At 37.0% G+C, this 19,705-nt stretch overlaps 1 protein-coding gene across 2 annotated transcripts in view; it reads left to right on the plus strand.

The window, feature by feature from the left end:
* Window positions 1–1,708: 1,708 nt before the first annotated feature.
* The window catches only part of LOC126475648 (WD repeat-containing protein 35), a 203,080-nt gene continuing 185,083 nt past the window's right edge, over window positions 1,709–19,705 (plus strand). Inside the window, exons 1-2 of one of the 2 annotated variants that reach the window (XM_050103483.1) lie at window positions 1,709–1,830; window positions 1,988–2,099. In XM_050103483.1, coding sequence (XP_049959440.1) covers window positions 1,807–1,830; window positions 1,988–2,099 — 136 coding nt within the window. In that variant the 5' untranslated portion in view covers window positions 1,709–1,806. Of the gene's footprint in view, window positions 1,831–1,987; window positions 2,100–2,212; window positions 2,337–19,705 lie in introns of those variants that run through there. The other variant, XM_050103484.1, reaches the window with a different exon arrangement.

Below are 19,705 nucleotides of genomic sequence, written 5' to 3' on the forward strand. Positions count from 1 at the left end.
CAGACAGATCGTTGCGTGTGGACAGAAGATTTGCACCAACCTGAGGTGTGTGCAAACCTGGAAGTTGGAGTTGGAGGTTTGAGCGAAACCACTCAAACCTGTGGGTTCAAACCACATCTGCACAGACAAGTTGGAGCGTGTGTACAGGAGATCGCTGCAAATCTGGCGCGAAACAGCTGTTTACTCAGTCTAGTGTTTGTATTTGTGCGCACAGGGCATTAAAATGGCTGATACTCGTCAGTGTTCTCGAGAGTTTGTAAGTGAATTCATTGAAATATATAGAAACCACCCATGTTTGTGGAAGATTAAAAGTAAAGAATATAGTGACCGAGACAAAAAGACAGCAGCATACAATGCTCTAATTGAAATATTGCGGGCAGTTGACGCCTCGACAAACAGAGAAACGGTAATTAAAAAAAAATTGTTGCGAACTGGCGAAATTATTTGCGGGTGGATGTCGAAACTTATAGTTATCTCTTAAAGCTTGTAACCCCTCATATTATGAGAAAAAATACTTGTATGAGAAGGGCAATTTCTCCTCATGAACGGCTGGCGGTAACATTAAGATTCCTAGCAACAGCAAGGAGCTACAAGGATTTGGAATTTCCAACTGAAATATCGAAACAAGCGTCGAGTAAAATAATACCCAACACATTTGAAGCTATTTACGCTCTACTGAAGGATGATCCATGAAGGCAAGTCAAGTAAATTAAGTCTGCCAGCGAACTGTTTACCGAAAAGAGTTATCCAAAGTTCAGAAATCTAGAAGATCTGGTGTAAGAGTAGATCAAGTATACCAGCCAATGTTATGGTATTTTGATCTGCTTGGCTTTCTTAGTGATCAAGAAACGCCAAGACCAAGCAGGAGTACAATTGAAGATGAAATTGGAGTGTCAATGTGCCAGGAAATGGAACACGAAGTAATGTAAAACAAAACAGGTTCGCCCTGCAACTCTCGCACTAAATGTACGTGAGAAAACTGCTTTCGCTTTAGCAGCCACTGTCTACACCATTTTGACCGCTTTCTCTGTTTCCTGCGGTTGGTCTGAATGTTTTTTGTAACACAAGCTGCGAACACAGACCACAACAGAACTTCCTCCATTTCTATATTTCAAAATAACTGAATTAAATTTTTTACGTTTATGGTGAGCGTAGTCATTTGCCACTGATATTTCTTTTCTACACCGACAGATGGCGGGCGAGTAGTAGATTGGGGTTTCTGTCTTGTGAACACACCACATTTGCAGCGAACTTTTGCAAGTACAGACATCTGCGCCGATGCCTGCACAGACAGATCGTTGCTTGTGGACTGGACTTAAGTGAATATATCTGCGCAACTGTATAACAATATATGTTTAAGTTAATGTGACAAATGAAATTACATCAGTGCATAAGAAATTATGTTATAAAAACACTTATTAGTTGTATATTGTATTAAACTTAAGATAGATTAATATGAATTCAGCACAGATACAAATTTTGTAAAGATATTATATAGTTGTTAAAATGTACCCTGACAAATCCTATATCACAAATGTGATCATTGGGATGATAATAAATAAATAAAATAAATAAATAAATAGACACATGTGGCTGTATGCTTTCTTACCGCTTGGAGCACTGATGTCGCTCCTGCTGTCAAACTGTAACAACTTCCGCACCAATGTATGTCATTTCTGGTATTTCCTGTATGTATAGCTAGACGATTGTCAGAATGTTATATCTTCATCGTATGTACTTTGCGCGGCGTCAGTTACTTTGTTTATTTTGAATCTGTTTGTCATCCGAAAGAAAATATTAATAAAAATGTTTATTTATTTAAGCAAAAAGGTCATTCCCCTGCTGCAATCTTTTAATATCTCACCCATGATTTCATACCTTTGTAAATGTTATTTTTAGTCAAATATTTCGTATTTCCACAACATATTACCTTTTATTGTTCTCATATTTTAGGCGTATGATTAACTTAATATCTAATAACTTTCAGATTGCGATTCCCAACAATACTAAATTAAAATGTCTGGCTTGGAATAAAGAGCAAGGCTACATCGCTTGTGGGGGAGAAGATGGTTTGCTGAAAGTTTTAAAGTTGGAATCAGGTACTTAAGCCTCTTTCTGCTTTGAGATGTCGCTTGTTCCGTTTGATTAATTAAGTAATCATTCCTTTACGGACACACCATTAAGTTGTTATAAGCGTTTTTGGCGTCAGCCTGTTATGGCGCTTCGCGCGACGTAGCCGTTTTTTGTGTGAAATAGGTAACTAAAGCTGCTCACAACCCGAGGGTCGTTTTGTACATTACATCAAGAATATGACATTTCGTAATGATGTGGTGGGGGTATGTGGTGCTTTTTCGCGTCTAATAATTCGTCCATTGAGTGGGAGTAGTAGTCTTTCAGAAATTCCTTTAATTTGTTTTTAAATGTTGGTTGGCTATCTGTCAGACTTTTAATGTTAGTTGAAAAATAGCGAAAGATATCTGTTCAACAATATAAATTGCATGGATGTCGCCAAATGTTTGTACAATATTTCTTATTAAAATAAGCATACCCCTTACAGTAGTTTACTTAGTTGTACTTTTCTAATCATATCACAAAAAAATTTTACACAGTGCAATGTATGTGAAAAATAAGTTACAATGAAATTATTTTAAATATTCATTTACAGTGTAGTGGCTATTATTAAGTAAATATTTTTTTAGGATTTGGCTAAAAGTGTGGGGATCATTTGCATCTTTTATTTATTGTGGCTGTCTATTGTAAAATTATATTCCATAGTATAGTACACTATTTTGAGTTTTTGACTTGTTTCTTCCGTTTAGATGTGAACACTGCCTGGATTTGGTTCCATGGTCATGTATTGTGCTGTGTGTGGTGTACATATTAATATTTTTTCTTATATGCATGATGTTTTGATAGATGTACTCACATGGAACTGTCTCAGTTTCTAGCTTTTTGAATAAATCTTTACAGAGTATGGTTACAGCTATTTGTTACTGTCATACAGCTCTTCTCTGTATCTTGAAAATAGTTTATATATTCGCAGCACTTATTCCATAACTGAGGATTGATTGCAGATATCCAAAGTAGGCAATTTTGAGGAATGTAATGCTACAAACAGGTGCAAGAATTTGCAGGGCATAACATGCTGAGGATAGCTTCTTTGGCAAATTCTCACATGTTCTGTCCATTTCAACTGACAGACTATATTCATCCCCAAGAATGTGGTATCAGTTACACAATGTAGTACATCATTAGTATCATTGTTTTTTTTTATTTAGTCAGTTTGTCTTTTTCACATTTAAAGTTACTGTGTTGAATTTTTGTCTGTAATCCCCATGTTGCTGTCATCATCAAATAGTATTTTTCTCCATACCTGATATTCTGTGGGAAATCATTTGTATATATAAGAAAGAGAATTTGGCCCAATACATTTCCCTGGGGGACACCTGTATTAATATATTTCGGATATGATAAGTGTTTTATTACTAGTCTTTTAGGAACATGTGAGATTTCAACGGTTTGCACACGACTCTCCAAATATGACTTACACCAAATCAGTGCCATACGCCTTATTTCTAATTTGTTTAGCAAAATTCTGTGGTCAGCTGTGTCAAATGCCTTTGATAGATCCAAAAAATGCGTGTTGCATTCTTGCCTTCATCAAGTGCTTCTAGCACAATTTTAGTAGGGTCAACAGAGGCGTCTGATCCCACCTATCGGCTTTGACCTATGACGTAAGGGTGTTGTGGTGTGTAATGCCATGATGGTGCAGACCTTAGTTTATGAGTTGGTTGTGTTTGTAGATGTCGTCTTGTAACGGTTGGTGGTGTCCTTTGGTGGTGTGTTTGTGGTCTGAGTGTTATGTGGTGTATTGGGTTCATTTGAGCATCATTGGTTGCAGTGTGAATTAATTTGTATTGCCTGTGACTGAAGAACAGAAATTGGTTTCAGTGAGTTACCAATTAATTTTTTTTTTTGGTGTGATTGCTTTGTCGATTGGTGTTATTGGTTTGCTGTTTGTCATGTGGTAAGGCATTATATTTATTTTGTGGCTTCTTTTGTTAGATATGGATATGACAATGAAATTTATCGGTTTGTGGTTGCATGCTGAGAGGGGTGAGGACATGATGTACCTCATAAAATTTTTGCAGATATTTGGACTGCTGGCCGAAATAGTCAAGTGCAGTGTCTGTAAAGAGAATATGTGGTTGGTGAGAATTCTGGCGTCTTGGATCAGGGACTGTCACATGTGGCGGTGCCGAAGGGATGAAGGGATAACCCTAGGCACTGCATTAAATGCAGTACCTTGTTCAAGAAGTGTAGTTTGGCCATGAGAGAGGTTGTTTCGATTACTTATTATTTTTGTTATAGATCTTCCATCAGTTTTTGTGCACATGAGACTGGTGTGAGTGAGAGGATGGTTTTAGATTAGTTTTCATTTTGTAAGGAAGTGTGTTCAGAATATGTGAAGTATAGGGGTAAGTTGGGTGGGCCGGGGATGGTGGTCAACATAGATGAATTGCTGTTTGGGAAGAGAGAATATGGGAGAGGTAAGTCTGCAGTTAGTTTATGGGTGTGGTGGGCCATTATTTCGGGGTGTGGATATACAGATTGTGTTTCAGGATTTTAAAAGGGCATACGAAGAGGGAATTGGTGGTGTTAATTGAAGAGTATATAGAGGAGGGGAGTATGGTAATATCAGATGCTTTTTCATCTGATAGGGGGCTGGGGAAGAGTTCAAGAATTACGAAAGGGGTGTGTGTACTAATACAATAGAGGGGTTTTGGGGGGCAGTTAAATCAATCATGGGGGGTTGTTTTATGATTATGTTGCGGAGGATCTGTTTTTATGCAGTTGTTTTTGTTTATTTTCTGATTTTTTTATTAGTTGGCGGATTTTTGTTTTTTTTTGGGGGAGGGGGGCATTGGGGTTGGGTTGGGAGGTTTTTTCTGTTGTCGTTGTTGTTGTTGTTGTTGTTGTTGTTGTTGTGTGTGTGTGTGTGTGTGTGTGTGTGTGTGTGTGTGTGTGTGTGTGTGTGTGTTTGTTTGTTTGGGGGGGGGGGGGGGCTGTTTTTGAGGCTGTGGCTGTGTTTAATTGGGGTGGCTGATCTAATGTGTAGCACTGGAATTTTTTCATGGCAAGTAGTCGTTTTTTTGGGTCTATTGTTTGCAAGTTGTGATCTTTTGTGGGGTTTTTCACGTGTTGTTGGTTCGGTGTTATTTATTGCAGGTGTAGGTGTTTGATATTTTGGTATCATCACTTGTGGTAGATTTATGTAACTAAAGAGAATTATTGAATTCCAATTTTTTAGTTGTACGTTCATTTTGGTATTGTGAGCTGTGGTTGACCTATATAGGTCAAGGGAAGTGTCTGATTCCAATGTGTTGTCTGTGTGTTTTGGTATCATCAGTCGTAGTTGACCTATGTAGATCAATTGTGATTCAGCTACGTAGGTGAAGGGAAGTGGCCGATTCCTGTGGATATTGTGAGTGTAACGGAATGTGGGAATTTCGTGTTGTTTTTATGTCATTGTGTTGTATGGTTTGGGGCCGTGGTGTGTGTCTTTGTGTTTATATTTAGCTTGTCCCCACCCAAAAACCCCCAATTTCCTCTGCTGATCCCGTTGATTTGATTATATTTTTGGAGGGAGATGTGTTTGTTGTTTTTATATGTATTTTCGTGTTTGTGTAATGACATCATAGGCACCATATTGAAGACGTTGAGAATGGTCGCTTCTGCCATATTGGTGATGTCATGGGTCAAAGCAGACAGGTGGAATTGGACGCTTCTGTAATCCCCTTTTGTAACTAGCGGATTGTGTACTTTTTGTGGGTCTGAAACCAAGTTGTTCATTGCATAGAGGGTTGTATTTATTTAAGTACTTTGTTAGTCTGTTTTTCATTATGGTTTATATTGATTTGGAAATACAAGATGATAAAGAAATTGGTTTGTGGTTGTTTACATTTTCTGGATCACCATTTTTTAGTATTGGTGTGACTTTTGCTTGTTTCAGGTATTCAGGAAAGCAGCCAGATCTGAAAGATGTATTAATTATTGTTGTTAAGGTTTTTTTTACGTTGTTTACATGTTTCTTAAGGACACTGACTGGGATCCCATCTAACCCCTGTGCACATTTTATTGTCTAATTCGTGTGTTACCAGTGCCACCTCTTTCTCTGTTGTTGAAAAGATCACCATTGATTGTGGTGGCTGGTCCTGGTAGTAGTGATGTAACTATGCATTTTGCTATTATTTTTGGATGGAAGTGGGTTGTTAATAACAAATTTCATGAGTGAATATATGTATTGTGAAGGTACTGTGAATATCCTTAAATAAATGTCTGCAAGGTGATCTTTTGTGGATTCCAGCAATTATTCTGGTTACATGCTTTTGTGCAATGAATACTTTTTCTCTTAATGATGAATTACCCTCTAATATGATGGCACCTGAAAGCAGTGAATGAAAATAGGCATAGTAGGCTAATTTACTGAAATGTTTATCACTAAATTAGCCTACTATGCCTGTTTTCAATCACTGCTTTCATATGGCATCATATTTTTGGGAAATTTACTATGCATGGTACAATCCCTTATCTGACGTACCCCACCAGCTGTATAAAGAAGTAGAGCCTACAGTTAAACGTGGATTCCGAGCCACCATGAACTTTCCATTTTTCACATGTACAAATAATTGCCGCATGTGAAATAAATGATAGGTGTCAGCAAAAATCTTGGTTACTTTGAGGACTGAACATTTAATTATCATACTTGCTGTTTTATGTTTAGCCATGAAGCCACACGTAAAACAAACATGCAACATATACTGTGAATATAAATAATGTGTGGATAAGATAAACAGTTAAATTTTACATCAACACTTGTAACAGTGAACAGTACATGATCAGGATTGTATGAGCACAAATTGTGACCTCAGAATCAACATATTTCTTAGTAATTAGATTTTAATCAGTAACCTATAAATTAGTTTTAAGTGTAAGTCAACTGTTTTGTCACTCATTGCCAGATGATGGGACTGGCATTCATCAAAACCTTGTCCTCCTTGGTGAGCTCATCTGGCTTTAAAAACTTTGTTATTTTACTGGGAAAGTCAGTCAGAGCATATAAACAATTCCCCAACTTGCATACTTCTCACATCTATATTGACATAAGAAGCAAAAAAATAAACTGTCATTTATGGATGATAACAACCATTAAGATATAAAGTATTGTGTTCAAATTAATGATCTCCTGATGATTCATCAATTTTTATGGAGAAACCAGTCTCTCTGTTAAAATGTAATGTAAAAATAAAAAATCAAACGCATAATGTTTCTCGTGTATGTACATAAGGCAAAACCCAATTCCCCAGACTAATTTAGGACAGGGGAATTCATAGAAATAGTTATTTTTTACAATGTGATCCTGACCAAATATTTAAATATTTAATACAAAGCCAGTAATCACTCTTTACCCTAATTGTGACAAGAAACTGTTCACAGAGTGGTTTCGGGTGGAATCTAGTGGAAATATAAATAATATTCAGGTGACAGGGATTAACCTGCTTCAGAAGCAGTTACAAGAGATACACAGAACTGTAGCAACTTTGAATAATTTTAGTCATCTCTATGTTTTTTCCCCTCGCATGTATAAACATAAGCAATAGCAATGGATTACTATCAGCAAAGTAAACAAGTTGCCACAGAATTGAGGTGCAATAACAAATACTAGATAGAAGCATTTTGACAAGAGTATGACTCTTCTCAGTTAGAAAATGGAACCACAAAGAGTTGCATTTTATGATAACCACAGTGATGTAAATAATTTGAGAAATTTCCTGCAACTCAAACTATTTGATGATGGCAGTAATAGTTTCAGGACCATGGTTGTTCACATTAGGGAAAATCCGCAGGTCACCCCCAAAAATTCATACTAGATGTAGAGTGCCTTCAGTACACTTTTACACTTAGTCCATGGAAGTCTAATCATACCAGCTAAGTGCCATTTCTGATGTGCCTTTTGTGTGTTGTGTCTTGCAGTGACATTTGTGTTTCAAACTGAACAGGGTTCTTCTGCTATTAGACATTCATGTTTTTTCGGCAAACAACAATGGGTAGAGTTTTGTACTCCAAAGTTGTACATACATGCTTGCTTATAAAATCAGATACTTCTTTTGCAAATAAAAACTCTGTTGCCAGATGTGCAAGTTAAAATTAACCTATCGTTTCATGTGGGAGACATACTGTTGTGAAATTAGATGAATTTTTTCAAAACACTCTATACATCTTTGGAAATGCCAGAGAAGTTGGGAGAGCAACCATCATTTGACAGTAATAACTAGTCTCAGAAATGATGTAGATATCCAGACTGAAGAGAAGAATAAAAATTTGTACCAAGGCCAGGATTTGAATCGGGCTCTCCAGCTCACTAGGCAGATACACTAACCCCTTTGCCACCCTGCATGGTGTCTTGCACAACTGCATTGGCTACCCTAGCAAGCCTCCCTCTTCAGTCTAAATTTTCTTCATGCCTCTGCCCACTTGGTATTCCCCTTTAACTCGAAAAGCATTGCAAAAGGTATCCAGTTGTGTTGGACTAGCACACCAGCAGTGAATGAGAAGGGCCCTCCTGCCTGAAACCCAGGTGTAGGTGCTTTAATTAACTGAAATTATGTGGTTACAGAGACCTTTTCAAGTCTCAAACATCTGTGATGTGTTTATGCAGACTGAAGCAACAAATGAAAATTAGTATCAAAGCTGTTACTGGAACCCAGATTTTCTGCTTGCTGGGCATTCTAGGGTAGTTGTGCAAAGCCACTGTTCCAGGAGGACATAGTGGTTAGCACATCTGCGTAGCGAGCAGGAGACCTGGCTTTGAATCCCGGCCTTGGTATAAATTTTCATTCGTTACTTCAATCTATGTACATACATCATAGATGTGTGAGACTTTAAAAGGTTTCTGGCACTTTATAGTTTCATTTGAGTAGTCTCAGAAAACTGCAGCAAAATCCAGTCCCCAAAAAATTATTAGAATTACATGCAGTCTCTGTCAGTTGTCTCAAAATATATTGCACAATATCCATAAATTTACAAAATAATTACTTGCAACACAGTGCTACTCTTGTTTTAAAGGAAAATGTACACACAAGAATGATCTCATTGGTGAGAGAGCTAAAGGGGAAGCCTTTTACAATCACAGAATTTACCTCATACACAAGTGACACATTTTGGCAATGCTTTGGGATAACTCTCCATATTAATCTGACATTCTGCTCTCCCTACCTCACAGACAGTGATCAGTGTGGAACTGATGATCTCCATATAAGAGATGAAGTTTTTGTCTGGGCCAGTCTAGTAGGCAGAGCTGACCTCACGAAGAAGCCACCAAAATGGATATGTTCAGCAGGGCTAACTGTACACCTACTGCAACTCACTATGTATTTTTTCCAGAGCTGGAGCTTTGGTGCAATTTCAATTTGAGCCTTTTCACTTTCTTCATCTGAGTAGGAGATGTGTAAACTTCAGATTATTGGAATGAGGCTGACTGCCTAGTCTGTTGTCTTTGTCACATTCTTTTCTACTACAGTGTATTTTCAACTCATTTAGGTATAACCTCCAAATTCCTATATAGACCTGAATAGGAGTCTTTTGGTGTGGAGAAAACTTTTCTCTGTGAACAAAAAGACTGGAAAGTTGCACATGTCACACCAACACACAAAAAAGGAAGTAGAAATAAGCTGCTGAATTACAAGCTGATATCATTGTTGTCGATTTGCCATAAGGTTTTGGAATGTATACTGTGTTCAAACATTATGAATAACCTCAACAAAAATGATCCATTGGCACACCATCAGCATGGATTCAGAAAATATTGTTCTTGTGAATCACAGCTAGCTCTTTATTCGTGTGACATAAAAGTGCTATTGATAGGGGATTTCAAATAATTTTCACATTTATAGATTTCCAGAAAGCTTTTGCTACCATTCTTCACAAGCTGTGTCTAATCAGATTGCCTGACTGTGGACTATCGTCTCAGTTGTCTGACTGTCAGAAAGGTCATAATTCATAGGAATTGATGGAAAGTCATTGAATAAAACAGAAGTGATAGCTGGCATTCTCCAAGAAAGTGTTACGGACCCTCCAATGTTCCTAATCTATATAAAGAATTTAGAAGAAAGTCTGAGCAGCCCTCTTAGATTCTTTTAAGAAGGTGGTGTCATTTCTCGTATAGTAAAGTCATCAGAAGATCAAAACCAATTGGAAAATGATTTAGACAAGATGTATGTAAGGCGTGAAAAATGACAGTTGATTCTTACAATAAACAATGTGTGATCATCAATATAAGTACTAAATGCAATATAATAAATTTCAGTTACACAATAAATCACACAAATCTAAAGGCTTTTAATTCAACTAAAACTTAGAGCATACAAGTATGAATAACTTAAATAGGAATGACGACATATTAAATGTTGTGGGGAAGCCGAAGACCGTGTTTTACTGCTAGAACACTTAGAAAATGCAACAAGTGTATTAAAGAGAATGCTCACAACGCTTGTCCATCCTCTTTTTAGAGTACTGCCATGTGATATGAGATCTGTACCAGGTAGGATTGATAAAGGGCATTGAGAAAGTTCAAAGAAGGTCAGCTTGCTTTGTATTATCGGAAAATAGGGGAGAGAGTGTTAGGGATATGATATGCAACCTGGGTGGCTGTCATTAAAACAAAGACATTTTTTGTTGAGGCAAGATTTTTCACAAAATTTCAATCACAAACTTCCTTCTCTGAATGCAAAAATATTTTGTTGACACACATAAGGAGGACTGACTGATCATCATCATAAAATAAGAATTATTGGAGCTCGCACAGAAAAATTCAACTGTTTGTTTTTACTCTGTGCTGTTCGAGAATAGAATGGTAGAGAAATAGTCTGAAGGTGGTTTGATGAACCCAGTACTATGAATGTAAGTGTGAACTGCAGAGTAGACATGCATTTGTAGAGATAGATGAAATGTTCTGAGTGATATGGAAAGGCTTCTTGCCATTGATGGTCATTTAATTGAAATTGACAACCACACAGTTTGGTTAAGTGTAGAGATAAGTAGAATGTGACCAAGAAGCAGAAGAGCAAATTAATGATTATTAATTGTGAAATGTATGATTTTAATGAAGAAGAAAAATATTGTATATATTCCTTCTGTGAACAGGGTGATTAGTGTTTCGATACACAAACCCTGGATTGGTATTAGATGATAATAGCACCTCTCAAGAAAACCCTCTTGCTTATTTCATCATAATGCAATGCTAACTCATCACTATGCTGTACAAACACCCATTTTAGTCCCCTATGCTTCAGATACAGCTTTCACACTTCACTAAGGGACAGCAGTGTGCTTAATTTATGCAAAATAAAATTAAGCAGCTTAATTACTGATACTGTTTTTATACGAGGAAATTTAACATAACCTGTGAATTTTTGAAGCATCTTCCGTGGTTATTCTGGAAATTGGATACATTATGTCTGTACATTTTTTATTGTATTTGTGTTTTCTTTATAAAGTCTGCCTGCAATTTACTTATGGTGTTTCTTTACATATTTTGCTCCTTCTCTCCTTGCTAGCAGCAGTTGACATCAAAAGGCTTCATTTCCAATTTGCATTTGGCAATTTTTGCCATTCTGTGGTATTTCCTGCACTGTATTATTTGCACTTCACTTTCTTAAACTGTTTCTCATTCCACACCACCACATTGTTTATCTATTCATTTGTTTTTGTTCACATTGTGAGTGTTGCCAACCTGTGAAACTATTGTATTTTGAGTGTGTGTATGTGTGTGTGTGTGTGTGTGTGTGTGTGTGTGTGTTTGAGGGAGAGATAGATAGATAGAGAGAGAGAGAGAGAGAGAGAGAGAGAGAGAGAGAGAGAGAGAGTTAGTAAAATTTGTGAAATTGTCTTGTATGTAGTTAGGTTTTTGTGCAGTGGGGGGCCTGGTCGGTGACTATAGGAGACAGAATCTGGGAGGGGAGCCTGTGGTTATATGTGTACATTTAATGTTATATTAAGTGGTCAATCAGTTTGAACAGTGTGTGGTTTGCCAAGCTGGTCTGATCATTTGTGAGTTGTTTATCCTTATGATTTCCATGTCTGTGTTTCTGGCTGTAATGTTATATTGGGGTTGGTATAAGTGTTTTGCAAAAGTTGAATGATTTGTCATATACTTTCATGCTCTACATGTTCTTTGTATCTGGTGTCAGATGTCCTCCTGTTTTGACCTATGTCCCTTCCAACACAATCACTTGGTATATTCCTGATTTCTGATAAAGATCAGTTTTTCCTATTGTTTTTGGAAAGTATTTCTGAATTGAGTTGTTGGTTTGGTGTGCTATTTTTATGCCTTGTTTTTTGAAAATATTGGATATTCTGAGTGTGTATTTTTGGTTATATGCCATTTGTATCATCTTTAACTTTCTGTTTCTACCCCACTTTGTGTTGTTTCTATTCTTGTATTTTATGTATTTGTTGGTGAGATTTTGTCCTTGTGTTGGTGACAGCTGGATGTTTGTTCTTTTCTGTTTCTTGATTTTCTTGTCCAGCTTTGTTACTAAGTTCTCTTGTATCCATTGTTTGTGGCTAATTGCATTATGGTATTCATTTCTTTTTTGTAATTGTCTGTATGTAATGGTACTCTGTTTAGTATGTGGAGCATGTATCTAAGTGCTGCCTGCTTTTGAGAACTGGGTGTTGTGATGTCTCATGTATAATTGTGTCTGTTGTTGTCGGTTTTTGGTATATGTTGAATGTGTGTTGCTTGTTTTGAATCTTTATAATGATGTCCAAGAAATTTAACTGTCTATTTTGCTCTTTCTCTGTTCTAAAATATATCTGATCATGAACAGAATTTATGTCTGTGTGTAATTGGTCAATTTTATTGTTTGGTTCATGTATCAGGCACAAGATGTCATTCATATATCTAATCTAGTGCTGGATGTTGTACCTATTTGGCACAATTTTGTTAAATATAATCTGTTCTATATGGCTCATAAACATGTTTGCTATGGTTCCAGACATTGGGGATCCCATTGGTAATTCTTCACTTTGTAAATATAATTCATTATTGAACTGAAAATAGTTATGTTCTGTTATTAGCTGTAGGAGCCTGACTGTTTCTGATTATTCATGTGGAAGTGTACTGCGTGTGCTGGCCGGGGTGGCCGAGCGGTTCTAGGCGCTGCAGTCTGGAACTGCGCGATCGCTATGGTCGCAGGTTCGAGACCTGCCTCGGGCATGGATGTTTGTGACGTCCTTAGGTTAGTTAGGTTTAAGTAGTTCTAAGTTCTAGGGGACTGATGACCTCAGAAGTTAAGTCCCATAGTGCTCAGAGCCATTTGAGCCATTTGTACTGTGTGTTTTAAGATTTTGTTCTATAATGTTTATTGTTTCAGTTATTGGTATACTGCAATGCATATTCTCTACATCAATTGACAGGAAGGTGGCTGTATCTGGAACTTGTGTGTCTTTTATGCACTGAATCAATTGTGTGGTGCTTCTGATAGTCATGTCCTCTTGTAATTTGTAGTTTTCCGATAAGATTTTCAACACGTATCTTGCAAGTGGGAGAGATTTTTCTTGTGTAGTTTTGGTTGGCATCGGAGGGAATGTGCACTGGGATTTGTTTGTAGCAGTTTTCTTTTTTCCTTGTTTTCTAGTGTGTGTTCAATGTCTTTCAGAGTGTTTCTCAACTTCATTTCGAATTTGTTAGTTGGATCTGATTTTAGTTTTATAATTTTATTTTTGTGATGAACTCTTGTGTCTTAGTGATGCATTGCTCTTTATCCATGAGCAGGGCAGGTAAAGGAAACACAGTGGTTCTCCTCCCATATTCTGTCGTATATTGCCGTACTGGCCCCCCCCCCCCCCCCCCCCCCCGCTGCCCTTGCTGCAAAAAAAGTCAGTCTACCCCCACTCGTCTCACGTCTCTACCTGCATACAAGTAAATTTTACAAATTTTAGTAAAACACACACACACAAATGATACAATAGTTTCACAGATTGGCAACACTCACAGCTTGAATGAAAGGAAGTGAACAGACATAAACACTGTGGCAGTGCGGAATGAGCAACTGTGTAAGAAAGCGAAGTGAAAATAATGTAGTGCAAGAAATACTGTAGAATGGCAAAAACCGCCAAGTGCAAATGTGAATTAAGCCTTTAGACACCAACCACTGCTAGCAAGGAGGGAAGGAGCAGAATATGTAAAGAAACACCATAAGTAACTTGCAGACAAACTTTATAAAGAAAATGCTGTTTTTAACCTAAAACAATCAAGAATGTCAAATGTATGTATCTAATTTGCAGAATAACCATGGAAGATGCATTATAAATAATAGCAAACCACATCTGGTGAAATTATTTGTAACTAAATTGCTCTCTCTCAAGATCGATAAGCTATAGTAGTAGATTTTAACAGCTGCTGTGGAAGATGGCCATGCAAACAAACATGTTATTTTTAACTTTTTAGAGCATATTGTTGCATTGATGCTAGATAACTAATCATCCTGTAGTGGTGGCCCTTGTCAGCAGACATCCATTAAGAAAAAGATTATAACTTGTTTCTTTAGAATATGTACTAAGCGCACATTAAGCATTTTAATTAGAGGAGGTTGACATGTCACATGTCAAGGATTTCATCATATAAGTGAACAGCCATAACATCCAGAACTATTTCCTCATATGAGAAGTCACTACCCCACAATTTTTTTTCTATTCAGCACACATCGTGTAGCAGGAAAATTAGCATTTGCCTAAGAACACCACTGTTGCACACTCAAATAATGGAAAATAGTTTACCTGAAATGATGGATCCTAGTACACGTCGTTGGTACATGCACGTTACAGGCAAGAACTACATTGAAAACAATGTGAGGCTATGTAACTGGCTTTTCAACAGGACACCATGCTGGCAGATGATGGAACTATTCTCTTAATGGGTGATATTTACATAAGATGATAAGAGCCCCTTATACACTTGCCATTGTCTCTCATTGGTGAATGATGCAGGAACCTACTGTCCAGTCAAGTGGATCTATTTGTTTGCCTTTAGGATGCAACTTCTGACATGTCTGTACAACAACCCATACCTCCCAAATTATTTCACAGTGGTTTAAGAAGCACTCCACAGGCATAATGGAAGCATGTGTTTGTGTGACCTTCTTGGTCACCTAATATCAACGCTATTGAGCATGTCTGGAACACCAGATAGCTCATTTTGGACCTAGCTATGTGCTATGTTCATGAACTGTGAGCGGTAATTGAATGATCATGCTTGCCATTAGGTTTGATGTCTGTTGGGATCCATGCCATAATGCGTTACAGCCATCAGCAGAGTAAAACATGTGCTACACACTACTAGTTAGGTTTTGTAATTCTTTTGCTCATGGAGTGTATAGTGTGTGTCCATCTTGAAGTGTTTCCAATGTAATGAGTATTCCACAATATTTTGGAATTATGCTGACTATGTGTCTTAATATTCCAGCTTACAACCAGGCAGCTACCTTTAGGTGAATTTTATAGCTGGAGACTACTGGCCCAGGTCACTAAGTTTATATCACAAATTGAATGGTGCTGCAAGGGCATAGAGCTTGGCTTCATGACTGCAAATTGTATTGTATCTGTGCTGCACTGTCAAATTGTGCTGTATCAGAGGTGTGCAGCTGGGTGCATAATGGTGTTATTGTGCGCATTGATAGTATTAATTGTTCCTGAGCATGGGACTAGGAATAGAATTTTGTCTTTGAGGGGGCGGGGGGGACTATGCCCCATGCCTCATGGATATTAATGTCTTCCATGAAACGCATTTCCACAGATCCCTTAATAACTGAATCCTAAAAGGATTACATTGTAGCCAAGATTTTCATGCCACAATAAACCATGGAATATCCAGTGAAGGTACAGTGTTCAGTTACGACTCATCCAAAATAGCAATACAAAAAGGCGGCATCATCTGGCTGTAATACTGAAATCTTATGGAATGTCTAGTTTTTGTTTGTGAGCAGAATCATACAAATTAAGAGTTTCACTAAAGTGTAAATAATTCTGGAACTTTTTGTAACAGTGCCATAACATACTGCTTCAGCATGCCCTTTTTATTAAGTTCTGTAGCAGTCACCTAAAAAAATATTACTTAAAAATAAATGTTTCAGTCATTGCATATGTGCCCTCACTGTAAGACAAGTGCCCTATATATTTTAGTATTATACACCAGTGGTCAGAGTCACAACTGAATTATAGAACCTAACAAGTAGTGTGTAGCACATGTTTTAACCCTGATAATGGCTGTAACACTTTATGGCATGGAACCCAACAGACACTGAACCTGCTGGCAAGCATGATCATGATCATTCAAGTGCTGCTCGTTGTTCATAAAGATAACATCTTGTTTGTTGATGGTGTTCCAGACATGCTTAATGTTTGTTGATGGTGTTCCAGACATGCTTAATGTTCAGGTGTTTCTTCCTACAACCATGAAATCATCAACAATGCACCTTATATTTTTACAATATTTTCTTTTTAATGTATGTCTGGTTGGAACTTAACAGAAGGGAAATATGGTACTAATGTAATTTACCACCATGTGATTTATTTTATTTTATTTGTATTTTCTACATCTACACCTATACTCTGCAAACCACCATGAGGTGCATGGCAGAGGGTACGTCCTATTGTACCAGTTACAAGAGTTTGTTCCTGTTCCATTCACTTATGTACCACTGGAAGAATGATTGACTGAATGCTTCTGTGTGTTAATCTTTTTCTAATCTTATTCTCATGATCCATACGTGAGGGGATTGTAGTATATTCCTAGAGTAATCATTTGAAGCTGGTTCTTGAAACTTTGTTAATAGAATTTCTCAGGATAGTTTCTGCCTATCTTCAAGAGTCTTCTAGTTCAGTTCCTTCAGTATCTCTGTGACACTCTCCCACAGATTAAACAGGCCTGTGAACATTTGTGCTACCCTCCTCTGTATATTTTCAATATTCCCTGTTAGTCCTATTTGGTACAAGTCCCATAAACTAGAGTAATATTTTAGAACCTGGTGCACGAGTGATTTGTTAGCAATCTCCTTTGTAGACTGATTGCACATCCCCTGTATTCTACCTATAAATTGAAGTCTACCACCTGCTTTACCACAAATGAACCTATGTGATCATTCCATTTCATATCCTTACAACATTTTACACCCAGGTATTTGTCTGTGTTGGCCAATTCCAGCAGTGACATTGATATTGTAGACATAGGATACTATGTTTTTTTTTTCTTTTTGTGAAGTGCAAAAATTTACATTTTTGAACTTTTAGAGTAAGTTGCCAATCTCTGAACCATGCTGAAAATTTATCAAGATCCGACTGAATATTTATGCAGCTTCTTTCAGGTATTACTTCATTATAGATAACTGCATCATCTGCAAAAATCCTCATTTTACTATTAATATTTTCTGTTAATATACAGTATGAACATTAAGGGGCCCAACACACTTCCCCAGGGGAACATCTGTAATTACTTCTACATCTAATGATGACTCTCCAGCCAAGATAACATGCTGTGTCGTCCCTACCAAAAAGTCCTCACTCCAGTCGCAAATTTCACTTGATATTCCCTTATGATCGTACTTTTGACAATAAGCATAGGTGTGGTACTGAGTCAAATGCTTTTTGGAAATCAAGAAATACTGAATATATGTGGTTGCCTTTATATGAAACTTTCAGTATGTCATGTGAGAACAGTGTGAGTTGTGTTTCACATGATGGATGTTTTCAAAATCCATGCTGGTTGGCATTGAGAAGGTCATTTTCTTCAAGATGCGTCATTATGTTTGAGCTCAGAATATGTTCTAAGATTCTATGACAAATTGATGTCAAGGATATTTCACAGTTGTTTTGTGAATCTCTTCTACTACCCTTGTTGTAGATGGGTGTGACCTCTGTCTTTTTCCAAGAACTGGACTTGAGTTTTTGTTCGAGAGATCTGTGATGGATTGTAGTTAGAAGAAGAGCTAACTCAGCTGCAAATTCAGTATAGAATTTGACAGAGATTCCTTCGGGCCTAGGAGCTTTGTTCAATTTTAACAATTTCAGCTGACGCTAATACTTATTTCATTCATCTTTTCAGTGGTATGAGGTTTAAAGTGGGGCAATACTCCTGTGTTTTCCTTTGTAAAGGAACATTTGAAAACAGAGTTAAGCATCTCAGCTTTTGCCATGCTACCATCAATTTCAGCTCCTTTCTCATTCACTAGAGACAGCATTTACATATGACCAGTATTTCTTTGGGTTCTGTGAAAGGTCAGTTGACAATATTCAGCTACAGTATTCATTGAAGGCTTCTCGCATTGCTCTCTTGATAGCCAAACGTGTTTCATTCAGCATCTCTCTATCTATAGCCTTACACTTTTTTTTTTTTACGTCTGTTATGCAGTAATCTGTGTTTCTTTAGAAGTTTCTTTACAGTGACTGTTTATGATCAAGGTTCCCTACCATTATGAACTGTTCTACTGAGTATGTACCTATCTGGTGCACGGTCAACTATTCTTTTAAACATAAGAGCCATAGTTCCGCTACATGCTCCTGCCCTGTGCTGAAAATTTTAAGTTCCTCATTGAGATATGACACAACCAATTTTTTATCTAGTTTACTGAACATATATATATGTGTGCTGGTTTTAGTTATCCCTTGTACTTTGGTAATCATTGTTGCCACAACCGTGTCATGGCCACTGGTACCAGTGTCGATGTGGACACCCTCAAAGAGGTCAGGTCTGTTTGTTGCCATTACATCCAATGTGTTTCCATTGTGAGTGAGGTTCCTAACTGTCTGTTCTAGGTAGTTTTCAGAGAAGGTATTTAGTAAAGTTTCACAGAATGTCTTATCACACCCACCACTAACAAAACTGCAATTTTCTCAATTAATTGTCGGATGATTGAAGTCTCCGTCAATGACTTATTTTGTATATATTCATATCTAAATTTTTTGTGTGGGATAACTTTCGTATGACTATAATATTATTCAGGAAATTATTATGATTGTAATGTTTTAAAAATTTAAAAAATACGTTTTTTGTATGTTTAAGAATATCTCAGAGCTAGTTGCTACCAAGTCCCCCATTCCTACGTACACTTGCACAAATAATTATTTCAATACGCTACTTTCTATTATAAAGTCAGATGTGCATGAAGATTTATACCAAAAATTTAATGTATTTCTCTGAATTTAATGCATTCAACTGATCTAGTATAGTGTGCAGTACAACACTAGCAAATGTGTTAAATATTATTACAAAATTGAAAAATAATGTTGCCCTGGCAATGTAAAGAAAATATTCAACACATTCACAGGTTTTTGCATGTGCTATCTCAACAATACCGAAAGGTTGTGATAGTGATTATCGTGTTCCACCCACATCACTCAGTAAACAGAAGGAAGAACTGTTCATTTACTACTATTTTATAGGTTTCTTTTATAAGTTCCAGTTGATTTTATCATTGTTATAAGTTATACCAACCGTTATTGTTCCTACAATACAATTTGTAGTCTTATTTTATCTATATTGTAATATTTTTTCTTTGTTGCTTTTCTTACAGTCTGGGAAACAGTTTACCCTAACACTTATCAAGATCATGATGAAGACTGACCAGTCATTAAAGATGTTGTATCTTAC

The sequence above is a fragment of the Schistocerca serialis genome, chromosome 1 (assembly GCF_023864345.2).
Source record: "Schistocerca serialis cubense isolate TAMUIC-IGC-003099 chromosome 1, iqSchSeri2.2, whole genome shotgun sequence".
NCBI classification, from domain to species: Eukaryota; Metazoa; Arthropoda; class Insecta; order Orthoptera; family Acrididae; genus Schistocerca; species Schistocerca serialis.